The sequence below is a fragment of the Scyliorhinus canicula genome, chromosome 1, assembly GCF_902713615.1.
Source record: "Scyliorhinus canicula chromosome 1, sScyCan1.1, whole genome shotgun sequence".
NCBI classification, from domain to species: domain Eukaryota; kingdom Metazoa; phylum Chordata; class Chondrichthyes; order Carcharhiniformes; family Scyliorhinidae; genus Scyliorhinus; species Scyliorhinus canicula.
In genome coordinates this window covers 174893998-174910517 of record NC_052146.1, presented here as the reverse complement: position 1 = coordinate 174910517, position 16520 = coordinate 174893998, and the positions used below count along the sequence as shown (strand labels likewise).

Sequence of the window (16520 nt, the reverse complement as noted above, 5' to 3'; positions counted from 1 at the left end):
TAGAGCAAAACCAACAGTCACAGATCTTGAGATGAGAAAGTAACTCAAAGAATCACTCAATTTAATAAGGAGAACCAGTGTTAGCGCACAGGTACACCACTAATGGGAAGTGGTGTTGGTTCAGACTGGTCCAATATCCTACATGGTATAAATGAAAACAAACTGGTGTGGAGATGCCATGAGGATCAATTGTCAACATGCGTTTCTACACCAGTGGCAGAACTACCTCTGCTCCATTGGGTGTGAACTCCTTGTTCATTTGCAGAACAGATTCCACCAGAAATATCTTCTACTACTTCCCTTGGTAAAAGAGACAGTAATATCTCCCAGAGTAGAGACATCTAAAGAACTTGAAAATATACCTAAGGTCAAGATGACAAAGCCTCGGACGTGCGACGGCTACCAGCTAGAAATAGACAATAAGATTGTCTATCTTATTGACTGTCTTATTACAATGTATTAGTATAATGCCTTGTATACAGATATAAGCAAGACCATAAGACATAGGAGCAGAATTAGGCCATTCGGCCCATCGAGTCTGCTCGCCATTCAATCATGGCTGATATTTTTCTCATCCCCATTCTTGTGACTTCTCCCCATAATCCCTGATCCCCTTACTAATCAAGAACCGTTCTATCTCTGTTTTAAAGACACTTAGTGATTGGGCTTCCACTGCCTTCAGCGGCAAAAAGTTCCACAGATTCACCACCCTCTCTCTGGCTGAAGAATTTCCTCCTCATCTCTGTTTTAAAGGACCATCCCTTTAGTCTGAGATTGTGTCCTCTGGTTCTAGTTTTTCCTACAAGTGGAAACATCCTCGCCACGTCTACTCTATACAGGCCTCACAGTATCTTGTAAGTCTCAATAAGGTCTCCCCTTATCCTTCTAAACTTTGTTAATATCCTAGTCATTAGTGACAGTAAAGGGGGAGGGATGTTATAGGTGGGTTATTGTACTCGTGTGCAATGTCTCTTTAAGATCTGAGTCAATGACCTCTCTGGAAATCTTGCGGCAAACTCATGTGCTTCGGCAATTCTATTTCTTTTGTACTGTTAGTCTGAAGATACAACACTCAATAATCAATCTTTACTAATTCGTCTACAACAGACCATGTTGCAAAAAAAGCTAGTCATAAAAAACATACTATATGTATAATTTCATGATTCAAATTACTTATCCCAAGATGTTATTTGCTGGAAGAAATCAATCTAATTTGCATTTAAATCAATCAGTACTAACGATTGCTACCATCTCTCTCGACAGCCTGTTCTATAAATTGACCACTTTCTTCCTGAAATATTGGCTGGGATTTTACCAGGCTTGGGGCGATAGGTTAGCTAAAATGCTGAGTAATTGCATGGAGACCGTTTCCCAAAGCTTATGCTGCTGTCTAAGTTTCCCAATGGTGGGAACAGAAATGGTTCAACTGCCCACCGACCAGACACCGGCAGCCATTTTGACAAATTAAAGGTCAGTATCCTGGGTTTTGGTATTTTGTCGACAGCTGAGCAGCCCCATTTCACATGAGGCAGCTGTCAATTGTATGGAGGTGCCCTCCAAGCAAAGGGCAGATATAGAAGGAAACTTCATGGCCCAACTAGCGGGGCAGGATGGGGGGGAGGGGTGGTCACAGGTACCACCGCTGGGGAAGATTTCCCTCTGAACACTTGGGGCCAGCTTGCTGGGTCCCAGCAGAAAAATCAGCAACACTCCCCTACCCCTACAATGGAGCAGCCCTCATGCTTCCCTTGCTTCCACAGCCGTGATGTCACCCCTCTCACTGGTGCTGCCAAGGCTGCAGCGCTGCCAGCCCTCTGATTGGGCCAGTAGCATAGAAGACTGCCCAACTTCTGTAATTGGCTGCCTCCTTCATCTGCCATCTCTTGTTTGCCTAATTCTGACAATATCCCAGGAGGAAAGCAGCCTCCCACTCGAGCATGCTGGCCGTCTGAGAAACCGATGTTAGGACAACATCCACATCACTTCCAGAAAGATCTCACCTATCGTTTCCACAAATCACCTTTGAATTTGCCCCTCTTCAAGAGCAGACTGTCCTCTGGTTCCACATTCTGGACAAGGTGAAATAAATCGTCATGGTCTAGAATTACCTAACTGCTTTAAAATAAAACTCTGGTGAATTAACAGCACTTAACAACAGCACAACGCAACAGATTGGCTCACCTGATTGAAAAATGTGTTCTATTTTATGCAGATAACACTCATGGAGTCTTCATTCGTTGTCTTTCCTGCAAACCAATGGGTGGTGGTAGGCGTACATGTTACCTGCTTGCAGCACAAGGCACTTCTTTGCCTACAAGGGAGTAATGATTTCAAATTTGATTTTGTTGAAATGCTGGAAGTGTATTGTTGACTGTCAGAATGCTAGCAAATGTGAAGACTTGACTCCAGAGTCATGACTCACGTTCATAGAACAATTTCCATTGCTTGGGCAATATCAATAGAATATTTTCAAAGAGAGGGGAGAAGATTCACTGTAAAAGTAATTCAAGGGTTTTTCTTCTATTCCCAGTCAGTCTGCATGTGTGGGGAAAGTATACAGTGGGCGGGATTCTTCAGAAACCGGCGGGCGGGCAACTCCGGCGCAAAGGGGTGGCGTGAACCACTCCGACGTCGGGCTGCCCTGAAGGTGCGGAATCCTCCGCAACTTCAGGGGCTAGGCCGGCGCTGGAGTGGTTTGCACCACGCTGGCTGGCGCGCAAGGGGCTTGGCGCCACGCCAACTGGCGCCGAAGGGCCTCCGCCGGCCGCACGAGTTGGCGCATGCGCAGGAGCGCCAGTGTGTGCTGGCATCATCCCAGCGCATGCGCGGGGAGGGGGGTTCATCTCTGCACCGGCCATCGCGGACCATTACACCGTCCAGCGTGGAGGAATAGAGTTCCCCAATGGCACAGGCCCACCGGCGGATCGGTGGGCTCCGATCGCGGACCAGGCCACCATGGGGGCACTCCCTGGGGCCAGATCCCCCCTCGCTCCCCCGAGGCCGCCCGCGGAGCCAAGTCCCACCGGCAAATACCTGTCATAACATATGCCGGCGGGACCAGCTGAAAATGGGCGGGCCGGAGAATCGCCGGGGGGGGGGGGGGGGGGGGGGCGCTGACAGTGGCTGCCACAGTGCGATTCCCACCCCAGCCAATCCCCGGCGCCGGAGAATTCAGCAGTCAGCGGGGGTGGGATTCACGCCGCCCCCCCCAGCGATTCTCCGACCCGGCGGGTGGGTTGGAGAATCCCGGCCAATGTGTGTCAGTGAAGTCTTAGCTGGTTTATCTGTTGATACCATCATTTTGTCTTACTTGCAGCTATGTAACCCCCCCTCCTGTAAACAATACATTTGAACACAGTCATCTGATTCAGTGGTTCTCAACTTATGTTAGGCTGGGTCCCAGCAGGAACTCTCAGCCACTCAAGCTACAAGGTACTGGCAAAACTACTTAGTTGTTCTTTTGTGCCTCCCTAATTTCCATTCCTGTCCTTTCTCGTCACTTATATTTTTGTCTTCCATTTGTTTCCAACATCATTGGATCTCCTGTATGGGGAGACTGGGATGCTGCATGGGAAGATAATAGAATCTTATAGATTTCTCAACCAGCCAGCGAGTGGAGCTTTCAAAGCTTCCTGGGCAGGTTGTTCAGTAAGTTTGTTTATATTTCAGAACCAATTCCCCCTGTATCATAAATGCATTACTCATTTAAACATAAAGGCAAATAAAACACTTATTTTTAAATAGGAGCCCACTTTAAGGAGGCAATATTATTACATAGATACACGATGTTCTAGGATGTTTAAAATATTGAGAATGCAATTATACTGAATGGCAGTATTTTCTTCAGTCTGTTTTTTTCATGCATCATCCTTAGCTTAGGAGCCAATGAACTAATCTCAGGTCTGCTGCCAACAGTTTTTTTTAAAGCAACGGGTGGAAGCTGTTTAGAGGTAACCCGTGTCAGATTTTTTTTTGTCTTTTGTGTAGGTAACTAGCTGGTAAGGCAACTGCTATCATCAGGAGTACCCTAAGCACAATGAGAAAGAGAGAAGATAGCGGGTGAAGGCCAACACCTTACCAGTCCTTGGTACAATGTATGATGACTCAACTGTAGACCTTCAAAAAAATGCCCATCAGCCTCAGCATTTTGTTGTATTATGTGCATTTATATATTGCTTGATCTATATATTGCTTGATCATGTTAAAATGTTTCAAACCACTTAAACGTTTCAAGTGCAGTGTTTTATGCAGGCAACTCAATGATCAGTTAACTTGATTCTTTTGATGCCACTGAGTTCTGATGTGCACATCATTTTCTACTCTTCTCAAAAAGGACTGTATTAACAACATTAATTTAAATGGAGCTGCACCAGCATGGGTACAAAGAAAATGGCAGATTCGGCAGTTTTCCCAAAATTATCCATTTCCAGAATAGCTTTGCCTCCACATCCCCCTCAAAAATCTACGAGTCATTAGCCTTCCATTAGATTTTTATTTTCAAGTCTGTTTTTTACATAGGCAGTCACCTTGAGGCAAAAGAGAAAAAGCAAATTGTAATAAAAATAAAGTTAATCTTTAACCACTATCATTTAGACCAAAGGACAATCAAACACCTGTTGCAATCAAGAAATAAAGAAAAGGACCAATGTGCAGAATTAAATATACAGGCTTTAATTATTTAAAACTTGGAATTGCAATCAGACACAATGTGCTGTATATTTGTCAAACAAGTGTGTTAGATGTGCAACATACTCATAAACAATTCCTCATGATAAGGCAGCACCATGGCTTGGAGTACAAGGGACACTTTAAAATGACATCTTTTCAGTGTAACTCTGCTATAGGAACGAAACCAGGTAGGACAGCGCCAACCTAGTTAATCTGACCACAACCCGAAGTCCAGAAACACCACTGCAACTAGAAATACGATTTTTTCCCCCCCCAAAATAAGTCATTAAAATCAACAACCTTGTTTTAAAATTTCAAATTCAAAAGGAATTCCAGAATTTATGGGCAGAAGAAAATTTCAGTATACTTTTCTTTAAAGATAGAAGCTGAGGTGTCACTGCAGAATTAAAATGGTTCACGCTGAATGCCAGAAATAAAAAAGGTAAATTATAAATCAATTTACACAGAGAATAATTTTAATGGCTTCTGAACAAGATTAGATCAGATTAACAGACCTGCCATTTATTCCTACATGCATGAGAGTTTTAAAGTGGTGTCACTCTGCCCATTCGACAGGGAGAAGAATTGATCAATGTGCCATGATGACATCAACCCATGGCACCATTTGGCACGTACAAATTAAGAGTATTTATTAAAAATAAACTTCCTCTTTAATAGGGCTGATCTATTGAGGCAGACCTGGACACAGTGCCTCTGTTTCTCTTTTCTTACTCACAGGGGAGAAATGATGGGTTACTTCTATATACATCAAGTAAAACCATAATAAAATCTCAAATTTCTTCAAAAAATATACAGGTTATGATTACAGTGTCTTGGTGGTCAGTAGCATACAAGACTAGAGTCAGAGCCTTGGAAGCTGCAATCTCAGGCAGTGCTTCATTCAGCAGGCAGTAACGCAGTGCAATAAAATCACAGGCAGCAACGGGACGCTCCCATCAGTTAGAGGGCCATCATGCTGATGTCATCTGCACTTGATGAATGACTATGCTCTCTACAAAAAGACAGAGGAATAAGTGTGATTATAGCATCAAAGAGAGAGAATGGCAACTTTGAAAAATCACAATATTCTCTTTTTGTAGGCACCAAGTGGTTAACAAAGAAAAAAATTAATGCTGGAAATTAGATATAGAAATTGAAAATGTGCGGCAGGTCATCAATAATTAACAATCAATTTTTTAATGTCCCGGGATATCACATAGCTTCAGAGGAGTGGGGAGTATTTGTTTAATGATACATAAGACGCTGTGACTGTATGAGAAAAAGGTGAGATGGACCAGGAACGCACAACCTTTTCCTATAACCCTCAACACAATTTAAGATTCTGCACTTTCTTGCAGGTCCTTATTCACGCTTACTCCACCAACCAGAACAAAGCAGATCGCTTGATTGGCACTCCTTCCACAAACATTCACCATCTATACACAGTAGCAACAGCGTGTACCATCTACAAGATGCAGTGCAGCAAGGCTCCTCAGACAGTACCTTCCAAACCCATGACCACTACTATCTAGAAGGACAAGGACCACACACACATGGGGACATCACCACCTGGAACTTCCCCTCCAAGCCACTCACCATCCTGACTTGGAAATATTTTGCCGTTCCTTCCTGGTCACTGTATCAAAATCCTGGAACTCCCTCTCCAACAGCACAGTGGGTGTACCTACACCACCTCATGGGCTGCATGCAGTTAAAGAAGGCAGCTCACCACCACCTTCTCAAGGGCAATTAGGGATGGGCAACAAATGCTGGCCTAGCCAGCAAAGCTCACAACCCCCAAAAATGAATTTTAAACGTGCTGACTGAGATCCCACTGGTGCCAAGATCCCTCCCCTTGTGAGAACCAGCAACAACTTGCATTTATATAATGCTTTTAACATAAAAAACTTTATTTCGCAAATGTGTTATTGGACAATGGCTATTTAATTACAACAGTATCATAACATAGCTTGATCATTTCCTTGTGAAAATGCTACAGGCTCGCAATGAGCAGTCACATTTAAATTGTTAATCTACTATTCAGTTGCTGATAAATTTACTGACATTTTTAATATCTTTTTTTGAAATAAAATTAACTTTTTTTAAAAAAAAAGACATTTTGATGGGGCATTTACTTTCAATTACTTACATTTCCATTGAAAAAAGGATTGTGTCCAAAACTTCAATGATTCTGAACTATGTACTATGTATAATTCCCCTCAGGATAGTGCAGAATTATGTGAATCTATATACAGAATTACATTACTCTATGTACAATGTTGAAATTTGAGGCAGCTTCCCACAGAACTCCACCTTCCAAATCCACGACACCTATCATCTAGAAGGACAAGAGCAGCAGATACACTCCACCACCTGGAGGTTCACCTGCAAGCCACTCACACCCCGACTTGGAAATATATCGCCTTTCTTTTACTGTCGCTGGGTCAAAATCCTGGAACTCCCTTCCTAGTACCACTGTGGGTGTACTTACACCATGGATTGCAATGGTTCAAGAAGGCTCACCACCACTTTCTCAAGGGCAACGAGGGTTGGGCAATAAATGCTGGCATAGTCAGCGATGCCCAGATCCCGTAAATTAACTTTTAAAAATGGGAACAAACAAAATGATAGGTTTTCACACCATTGAGGCAGGTTGGGGAGGAGAGTGTGTGTGTGCGCGTGTGTGAGAGGGGGGGGGGATTCTTGCAGATTATGTTACACATGATTCAGTGACCCCTTTGCAGTCAGCACGGATCCGGAATGGATGAATCACGCGAGAGCCCCAAATTACGCTCCGTGCCAGGCGCTGGGCTAATCGCAGGTCACTTTGCCCGGCACAATCTGGATCTCGCCCTTACTGTGATCCAGATCTGAATATTTTAATGAGCGTAATAGCTCCGGATTCACCCTGCACCTGGGACTCAATGGCCATGCCTGTGAGACCTCACCAGGGTGCAGTTTAGCACTGGTCCATGTTGTAAAGGCATCACAGGGGGTCTCACAGGACATTAGAACCCCCAGCTGGTCGGGGACAGGGCAGAGTGGTACCCTGGCACTCCCCCAGACACCCAGGCAGTGCCAGTCAGGCACCCTGGCTTTAAAGGATGTAATTATTAAAGAACACAGTCCACTTTAATTAAGTTTTGAAAAAAGTATTGATTATTAAACTAGCAGTAAATTTATAATGATAATAATCGCTTATTGTCACAAGTAGGCTTCAATGAAGTTACTGTGAAACGCCCCTAGTCGCCACATTCTGGCACCTATTCGGAGAGACCGGTACGGGAATTGAACCCGCGCTGCTGGCCTTGTTCTGCACTACAAGTCAGCTGTTTAGCCCGCTGTGTTAAACCAACCCCTTTGATGCAAGTTTAGCCATTTTGTCCCATTATGATTAGAAACACCTGTATAATTTGTTCAAATGACAAGGGAAATAAGACTGTGTTGAAGGAAAGCAGTTTGTTTCCTTCTGAAGTACTCAGTTTTCAGGATATATTTAGTCAGCTCTGTTTCTCAATATCCCAAAACTAAACACCAAATTATAAATAAGCTATCCACTTTTAAAATTAACTTCTTTCTGCAAAGCCCAGGTCTCAGAGGGATAAACAGTTGACAGCTGGTCAGACAATTAAGTCAACAGTAATTCACAGGAATATTCAAAGTTGGTACAGTCACATTTTGTTGGTTAAATGGAATCACTGGGTTGGTGGAAGGCAACCCAATTTTTCATATGTTGGGGGGGGGGGGTCGCGATTTTTAATTAATTTGGAAATATGATGTGGAATTGCACTCGCTGGATAGAAATTTGCAGTGTTTGTCACGTTGCAACTTCCCCGACTTGTCGTCACTGAGAATGCTTTGCTTCCAATATCCCCTAGATGGCATATTTGCTACTCAAACTAGCCAAAGCTCATGGTACCAAATCCAATTGCAAAACACATTCATAGCACTGGTCTCCTGGGCTAGTTTCAGATGGGAATTTTCCAAGAGTTTTGTTCTGTCCATAATTGGCCTGGATTTTTGAATGTGCTATTGTACTCTCCTGGGATAGCATATGGCTTCAGATGGGCAGGGAGTGTTTGTATCGTGATATATAAGATACTGTGACTATATGAGATAAGCTAGATGGAGCAGCAATGTGTAACCTTTTCATATGTTCATATAACCCTCAACACATTTGATGACTCTGCGCTCTGGAAAGTCCTTCCTTGTGCTGACTGACATCTCACAGGTGCTAAGATCCCTCTCCATTTGAGAACCAGCACAGTGAGTAAATATCAGCAACAACTTGCATTCATATAATCCTTTTAACGTAAAACTTTAGGCATGTTATTGGACAAAGGCTATTTAATTATAAGAGTATCATAACAGAGCTTGATCTTGCTCTTGATAACCACACACACACACAATTTCCAATGTTGCCAATAAACTATCAGGAATGAGAACCTTAATTGATTTTTCCTTCCATCCCTCAAGATTCCTGCCAATATCCCAGATGACATCAGCTAACACAGCATGGGCCACGAATCAAAGCAGCACCAATTAGCCCCATTATTGCCAACTCTTTGATCAGTGCAGCATGTAAATTGGTCATCTGTAATGAAGGGTTCTTGTGACATTGAAAAAAAGGTCTGAATTTGTTTGCTTTAATTTATGACTTAAGTACACCATTTGCTGATCAGAAAGTTGAATTTCTATCCAGCTTAATAAATAACAAGCTGTTAAAGGAAAATAAAAACAGAATCTCACTTCAAAAAGTTTCCAGACTGTTTTAATTCCATTACCTCATCGACAGAAACATTGACTGCAGCCTTCAATTAGTACCGGGACGCATTCTGCCTTCAACACCCAGAATCCTGGTAAACTATATTTGATTAACCTTTTCCGTGTGTTTGGGCCAATAAGCAAAAGGTTAGCATGCAGGTGCAGCAAGTAATTAGGAACATTAATTGAATGTCACTGGTTATCTTGAGGGGAATTGAATACAATAGGGAAGTTATGCTTCAGTTATATAGGACATTGGTGAGGCCACATCTGGGCGTACTGGGTACAGTATTGGCCTCCTTATTTAAGGAAAGATGTAACTGCATTAGAAGCAGTTCAGAGAAGATTCACTGGACTAATACCTGGAATGGGCGGGTTGTCTAATGAGGAAAGGTTGGACAGGTTAGGCCAGTATCCATAGATTATATAGAATTTACAGTGCAGAAGGAGGACATTCGGCCCATCGAGTCTGCACCGGCTCCTGGAAAGAACACCCCACCCAAGGTCAACACCTCCACCCTATCCCCATAACCCCAGTAACCCCATCCAACACTAAGGGCAATTTTGGACACTAAGGGCAATTTATCATGGCCAATCCACCTAACCTGTACATCTTTGGACTCTGGGAGGAAACCGGAGCACCCGGAGGAAACCCACGCACACACAGGGAGAACGTGCAGACTCCACACAGACAGTGACCCAGCCGGGAATCGAACCTGGGACCCTGGAGCTGTGAAACATTTGTGCTAACCACTATGCTACCATGCTGCCCTCCGCTGGAGTTTAGAAGAGTAAGCGGTGACTTGATTGAAATATAGGATGCAATTCTCTGGTCATGTTGTGCCTGAGCAAACGGGCTTCCTGGAAGCCTCCGCGTCTCCTGGGATTCACCAAAGTCCCGCTTGGTGTCGGAATCAGAACTCAGGCAAAAGAGGCGGGACCAAATGACGCTCGCAGAAGTAGATCGTAAACCTACTTTAGGCCTCCCTACCCGGGATACATCAGCCTCCCTAGATTCTCTGGCCTCCCCAGGGGGACTGCAGCCAGGCGCTGATCAGTGCTGGGGAGGCCCCTGGGTGGTAAGGTCAGTGCAAGGTGACCTCTTGGCCCGCTACCTCAAACGTGGGTACCTTAGCACTGCCACCTTGGCACTGCCAAGATGCTCAGGTGGCACTGCCAAGCTGGCTGGAGCACTGCCTGGGTCAGGGTGACACTGCCCAAGGGTCAGGGCCCAAGGAGCGCCATGCCCATGAAAAGAGGATGGAGGGGGGGGGGGTGAAGGGTGGAGGTGTGCATGGCATATAATTAGGGGTCCTGGAAGGGGGAGGGTGTTGTATGGGGGGGGGGGCTGAATAGGGAGTATGGGGTAATGCCCATGTGTGTCAGGGGAATGACATTGCCAATGGGTAGACCACAAGCTCACTTAGAGATCATGGCACCCTTTCAGAATGGCGGGCCGATCTCGGTTCCACAGTGATCACAGATCATAGAATTTACAGTGCAGAAGAAGGCTATTTGGCCCATCGAGTCTACACTGGCCCTCACAAAGAGCACCCTACTCAAGCCCACGTATCTACCCTATCCCCATAACCCAGTAACCCCCACTTAACCTTTTTGAATACTAAGGGCCATTTAGCATGGCCAATCCACCTAACCCGCACATCTTTGGACTGTGGGAGGAAACCGGAGCACCCGGAGGAATCCCATGCAGACACGGGGAGAACATGTAGACTCCGCACAGACAGTGACCCAGCGGGGAATCGAACCTGAGACCCTGGAGCTGTGAAGCTGTGCTGACCACCTGTGCTACCGTGCTGAAACAAATTCTCAGGGCTGGGTTCTTCTGCCGTTTCCCCCTGCCACAAGATAGGCACGGGTGAGACGGGGACAATGGCAAAGTCCATTGACCTCGGTCGGGATTCTCCAGTTGCCAGGCTGGTGCAGCCGGAGTATCCCGCTCCAACTGAGAGCTACACCTGTGAGAAACTCCCCAGGGTCAAAAAAGTGACTTTGTGCCAGGGAATAGCAGTGGGGAACCCTTGATAAACTCGCCACAAATGAACTTAGAAATTCTTTGGGAGAATCGCGCCCATAAGGTCTGGGGGGGGGGGGGGGGGGGTCATTGACAGAGTGGATGTGGAAAGGAGTGAAAGAGCGCGAGGAGAGCGGCGGGACACAGTGAGAGCGAGGAGTGCGGCGGGGACACAGGATAAAAGAGCGCGAGGAGAGCGGCGGTGCGTCAGTGAAAGAGCGCGAGGAGAGCGGCGGGACACAGTGAGAGCGAGGAGTGCGGCGGGGACACAGGATAAAAGAGCGCGAGGAGAGCGGCGGTGCGTCAGTGAAAGAGCGCGAGGAGAGCGGCGGTGCGTCAGTGAAAGAGCGCGAGGAGAGCGGCGGTGCGTCAGTGAAAGAGCGCGAGGAGAGCGGCGGGAAGATAATATAAGGCGGGAACCGGAAGTACGACCCGCGGACTTCTGGGAAGGATTTTCCCCTAGCCAATAAATTCTGGTGGAGAGGAAACCCGAGACACTACACGTATAGTGTCTCCCACCCGCCCTCCTCCTCTAACCTAATAATAAGACCCATTGGTGTGAGCAGGTAAGTGCTATATTATATTATTATTTTTTAATTTTTTATTTATTCTATATTTGTTTACCAGAACTTGGTTGGAACTAAGAGGGATGGCAGGGAAGGCAGTGCAATGTTCCTCCTGCAGGATGTTTGAGGTGAGGGATGCCGTTAGTGTCCCTGCTGATTTTACCTGCAGGAAGTGCAGCCATCTCCAGCTCCATGTTATGGTACTGGAGCTGGAGTTGGATGAACTTTGGATCATTCGGGAGGCAGAGGGGGTCATAGATAGGAGCTTCAGGGAAATAGTTACACCAAAGACTGGAGATAGATGGGTAACTGTAAGAGGGACTGGGAAGAAGCAGTCAGTGCAGGGACCCCCTGCAGTCGTTCCCCTGAGTAACAAGTATACCGTTTTGGATACTTGTGGGGGGGACGACTTACCAGGGGTAAGCCATGGGGTACGGGACTCTAGCACGGAATCTGTCCCTGTTGCTCAGAAGGGAAGGGGGGTATAGGAGTAGAACATTAGTAATTGGGGACTCAATAGTCAGGGGCACAGATAGGAGATTTTGTGGGAGCGAGAGAGACTCACGTTTGGTATGTTGCCTCCCAGGTGCAAGGGTATGTGATGTCTCGGATCGTGTTTTTCGGGTCCTTAAGGGGGAGGGGGAGCAGCCCCAAGTCATAGTCCACATTGGCACTAACGACATAGGTAGGAAAGGGGACAAGGATGTCAGGCAGGCCTTTAGGGAGCTAGGATGGAAGCTCAGAGCGAGAACAAACAGAGTTGTTATCTCTGGGTTGTTGCCCGTGCCACGTGATAGTGAGACGAGGAATAGGGAGAGAGAGCAATTAAACACGTGGCTACAGGGATGGTGCAGGCAGGAGGATTTCTGGATAACTGGGGCTCTTTCTGGGGAAGGTGGGACCTCTATAGACAGGATGGTCTACATCTGAACCTGAGGGGCACCAATATCCTGGGGGGGAGATTTGTTAGTGCTCTTTGGGGGGGTTTAAACTAATTCAGCAGGGGCATGGGAACCTGGATTATAGTTTTGGGGTACGGGAGATTGAGAGTATAGAGGTCAGGAGCACAGATTTGACTTCGCAGGAGGGTGCCAGTGTTCAGGTAGGTGGTTTGAAGTGTGTCTACTTCAATGCCAGGAGTATACGAAATAAGGTAAGGGAACTGGCAGCATGGGTTGGTACCTGGGACTTCGATGTTGTGGCCATTTCAGAGACATGGATAGAGCAGGGACAGGAATGGTTGTTGCAGGTTCCGGGGTTTAGGTGTCAAGGTCAGAGAAGGGGGCAAAAGAGGGGGAGGTGTGGCGCTGCTATTCAAGGACAGTATTACGGTGGTAGAAAGGATGCTAGATGGGGACTCTTCTTCCGAGGTAGTATGGGCTGAGGTTAGAAACAGGAAAGGCGAGGTCACCCTGTTGGGAGTTTTCTATAGGCCACCTAATAGTTCTAGGGATGTAGAGGAAAGGATGGCGAAGATGATTCTGGAAAAGAGCGAAAGTAACAGGGTAGTTGTTATGGGAGACTTTAACTTTCCAAATATTGACTGGAAAAGATATAGTTCGAGTACATTAGATGGGTCATTCTTTGTACAATGTGTGCAGGAGGGTTTCCTGACACAATATGTTGACAGGCCAACAAGAGGTGAGGCCACATTGGATTTGGTTTTGGGTAATGAAACAGGCCAGGTGTTAGATCTGGAGGTAGGTGAGCACTTTGGAGACAGTGACCACAATTCGGTGACCTTTACATTAATGATGGAAAGGGATAAGAATACCCCGCAGGGCAAGAGTTATAGCTGGGGGAAGGGCAATTATGATGCCATTAGACATGACTTAGGATGTGTAGGTTGGAGAAGTAGGCTGCAAGGGTTGGGCACACTGGATATGTGGAGCTTGTTCAAGGAACAGCTATTGCGTGTTCTTGATCAGTACGTACCAGTCAGGCAGGGAGGAAGGGGTCGAGCGAGGGAACCGTGGTTTACCAAAGAAGTGGAATCTCTTGTTAAGAGGAAGAAGGAGGCCTATGTGAAGATGAGGTGTGAAGTTTCAGTTGGGGCGCTTGATAGTTACAGGGAAGCGAGGAAGGATCTAAAGAGAGAGCTGAGACGAGCAAGGAGGGGACATGAGAAGTCTTTGGCAGGTAGGATCAAGGAAAACCCAAAAGCTTTCTATAGGTATGTCAGGAATAAAAGAATGACTAGGGTAAGAGTAGGGCCAGTCAAGGACAGTGGTGGGAAGTTGTGTGTGGAGGCTGGGGAGATAAGCGATAGTACGGAGTAGAACATTAGTAATTGGGAACTCAATAGTCAGGGGCACAGATAGGAGATTATGTGGGAACGAGAGAGACGCACGTTTGGTAACTCTTTCGTCAGGAAAAAGATAATGTTGTGGAGGAGAATGCTGAGACCCAGGCTATTAGAATAGATGGCATTGAGGTGCGTAGGGAAGAAGTGTTGGCAATTCTGGACAAGGTGAAAATAGATAAGTCCCCGGGGCCTGATGAGTTTTATCCTAGGATTCTCTGGGAAGCCAGGGAAGAGATTGCTGAGCCTTTGGCTTTGATTTTTAGGTCATCATTGGCTACAGGAATAGTGCCAGAGGACTGGAGGATAGCAAATGTGGTCCCTTTGTTCAAGAAGGGGAGTAGAGATAACCCCCGTAACTATAGGCCGGTGAGCCTCACGTCTGTTGTGGGTAAAGTCTTGGAGAGGATTATAAAAGATACGATTTATAATCATCTAGATAGGAATAATATGATTAGGGATAGTCAGCATGGTTTTGTGAAGGGTAGGTCATGCTTCACAAACCTTATCGAGTTCTTTGAGAAGGTGACTGAACAGGTAGACGAGGGTAGAGCAGTTGACGTGGTGTATATGGATTTCAGTAAAGCGTTTGATAAGGTTCCCCACGGTCGGCTGTTGCAGAAAATACGGAGGCTGGGGATTGAGGGTGATTTAGAGATGTGGATCAGAAATTGGCTAGTTGAAAGAAGACAGAGAGTGATGGTTGATGGGAAATGTTCAGAATGGAGTTCAGTTACGAGTGGCGTACCACAAGGATCTGTTCTGGGGCCGTTGCTGTTTGTCATTTTTATAAATGACCTAGAGGAGGGCGCAGAAGGATGGGTAAGTAAATTTGCAGACGACACTAAAGTCGGTGGAGTTGTAAACAGTGCGGAAGGATGTTGCAGGTTACAGAGGGACATAGATAAGCTGCAGAGCTGGGCTGAGAGGTGGCAAATGGAGTTTAATGTGGAGAAGTGTGAGGTGATTCACTTTGGAAAGAATAACAGGAATAAGGAATATTTGGAGAATGGTAAAATTCTTGGTAGTGTGGATGAGCAGAGGGATCTCGGTGTCCATGTACATAGATCCCTGAAAGTTGCCACCCAGGTTGATAGGGTTGTGAAGAAGGCCTATGGTGTAATGGCCTTTATTGGTAGAGGGATTGAGTTCCGGAGCCATGAGGTCATGTTGCAGTTGTACAAAACTCTAGTACGGCCGCATTTGGAGTATTGCGTACAGTTCTGGTCGCCTCATTATAGGAAGGACGTGGAAGCTTTGGAACGGGTGCAGAGGAGATTTACCAGGATGTTGCCTGGTATGGAGGGAAAATCTTATGAGGAAAGGCTGATGGACTTGAGGTTGTTTTCGTTAGAGAGAAGAAGGTTAAGAGGTGACTTAATAGAGGCATACAAAATGATCAGAGGGTTAGATAGGGTGGACAGTGAGAGCCTTCTCCCGCGGATGGAGGCGACTAGCACGAGGGGACATAGCCTTAAATTGAGGGGTAATAGATATAGGACAGAGGTCAGAGGTAGGTTTTTTACGCAAAGAGTGGTGAGGCCGTGGAATGCCCTACCTGCAACAGTAGTGCACTCGCCAACATTGAGGGCATTTAAAAGTTTATTGGATAAGCATATGGATGATTAGGGCCTCACGGTAGCATGGTGGTTAGCATCAATGCTTCACAGCTCCAGGGTCCCAGGTTCGATTCCCGGCTGGGTCACTGTCTGTGTGGAGTCTGCACGTCCTCCCTGTGTGTGCGTGGGTTTCCTCCGGGTGCTCCGGTTTCCTCCCACAGTCCAAAGATGTGCGGGTTAGGTGGATTGGCCATGCTAAATTGCCCGTAGTGTAAGGTTAATGGGGGATTGTTGGGTTACGGGTATACGGGTTACGTGGGTTTAAAGTAGGGTGATCATTGTTCGGCACAACATTGAGGGCCGAAGGGCCTGTTCTGTGCTGTACTGTTCTATGTTCTATGTTCTAATGGCATAGTGTAGGTTAGATGGCCTTTAGATTTTGACTTCCTATGTCGGTGCAACATCGTGGGCCGAAGGGCCTGTACTGCGCTGTATCGTTCTATGTTCTATGTTCTAGGATGTTTCCTCTTGTCGGAGAATCTAGAACTTGGGGGTCACGATTTAACAATAAGGGGGTCACTCATCTAGGATGGAGAAGAATAAAAAATTTTTCCCTCAGAGCGTTGGGA

General features: G+C 46.1%; 1 protein-coding gene across 5 annotated transcripts in view; it reads right to left on the bottom strand.

Moving 5' to 3' along the window:
* Positions 1-4650: 4650 nt before the first annotated feature.
* LOC119969365 (filamin-A-interacting protein 1-like) overlaps positions 4651-16520 on the bottom strand; it is a 307948-nt gene continuing 296078 nt past the window's right edge. For all 5 annotated transcript variants that reach the window (XM_038802929.1, XM_038802939.1, XM_038802921.1 and 2 more), the window contains one exon: positions 4651-5680. Coding sequence is in view for 1 of the 5 variants with exons in the window: in XM_038802947.1 (XP_038658875.1) it covers positions 5640-5680 (41 nt within the window). In the remaining 4 variants the exon portion in view is untranslated. The remainder of the gene's footprint in view (positions 5681-16520) is intronic.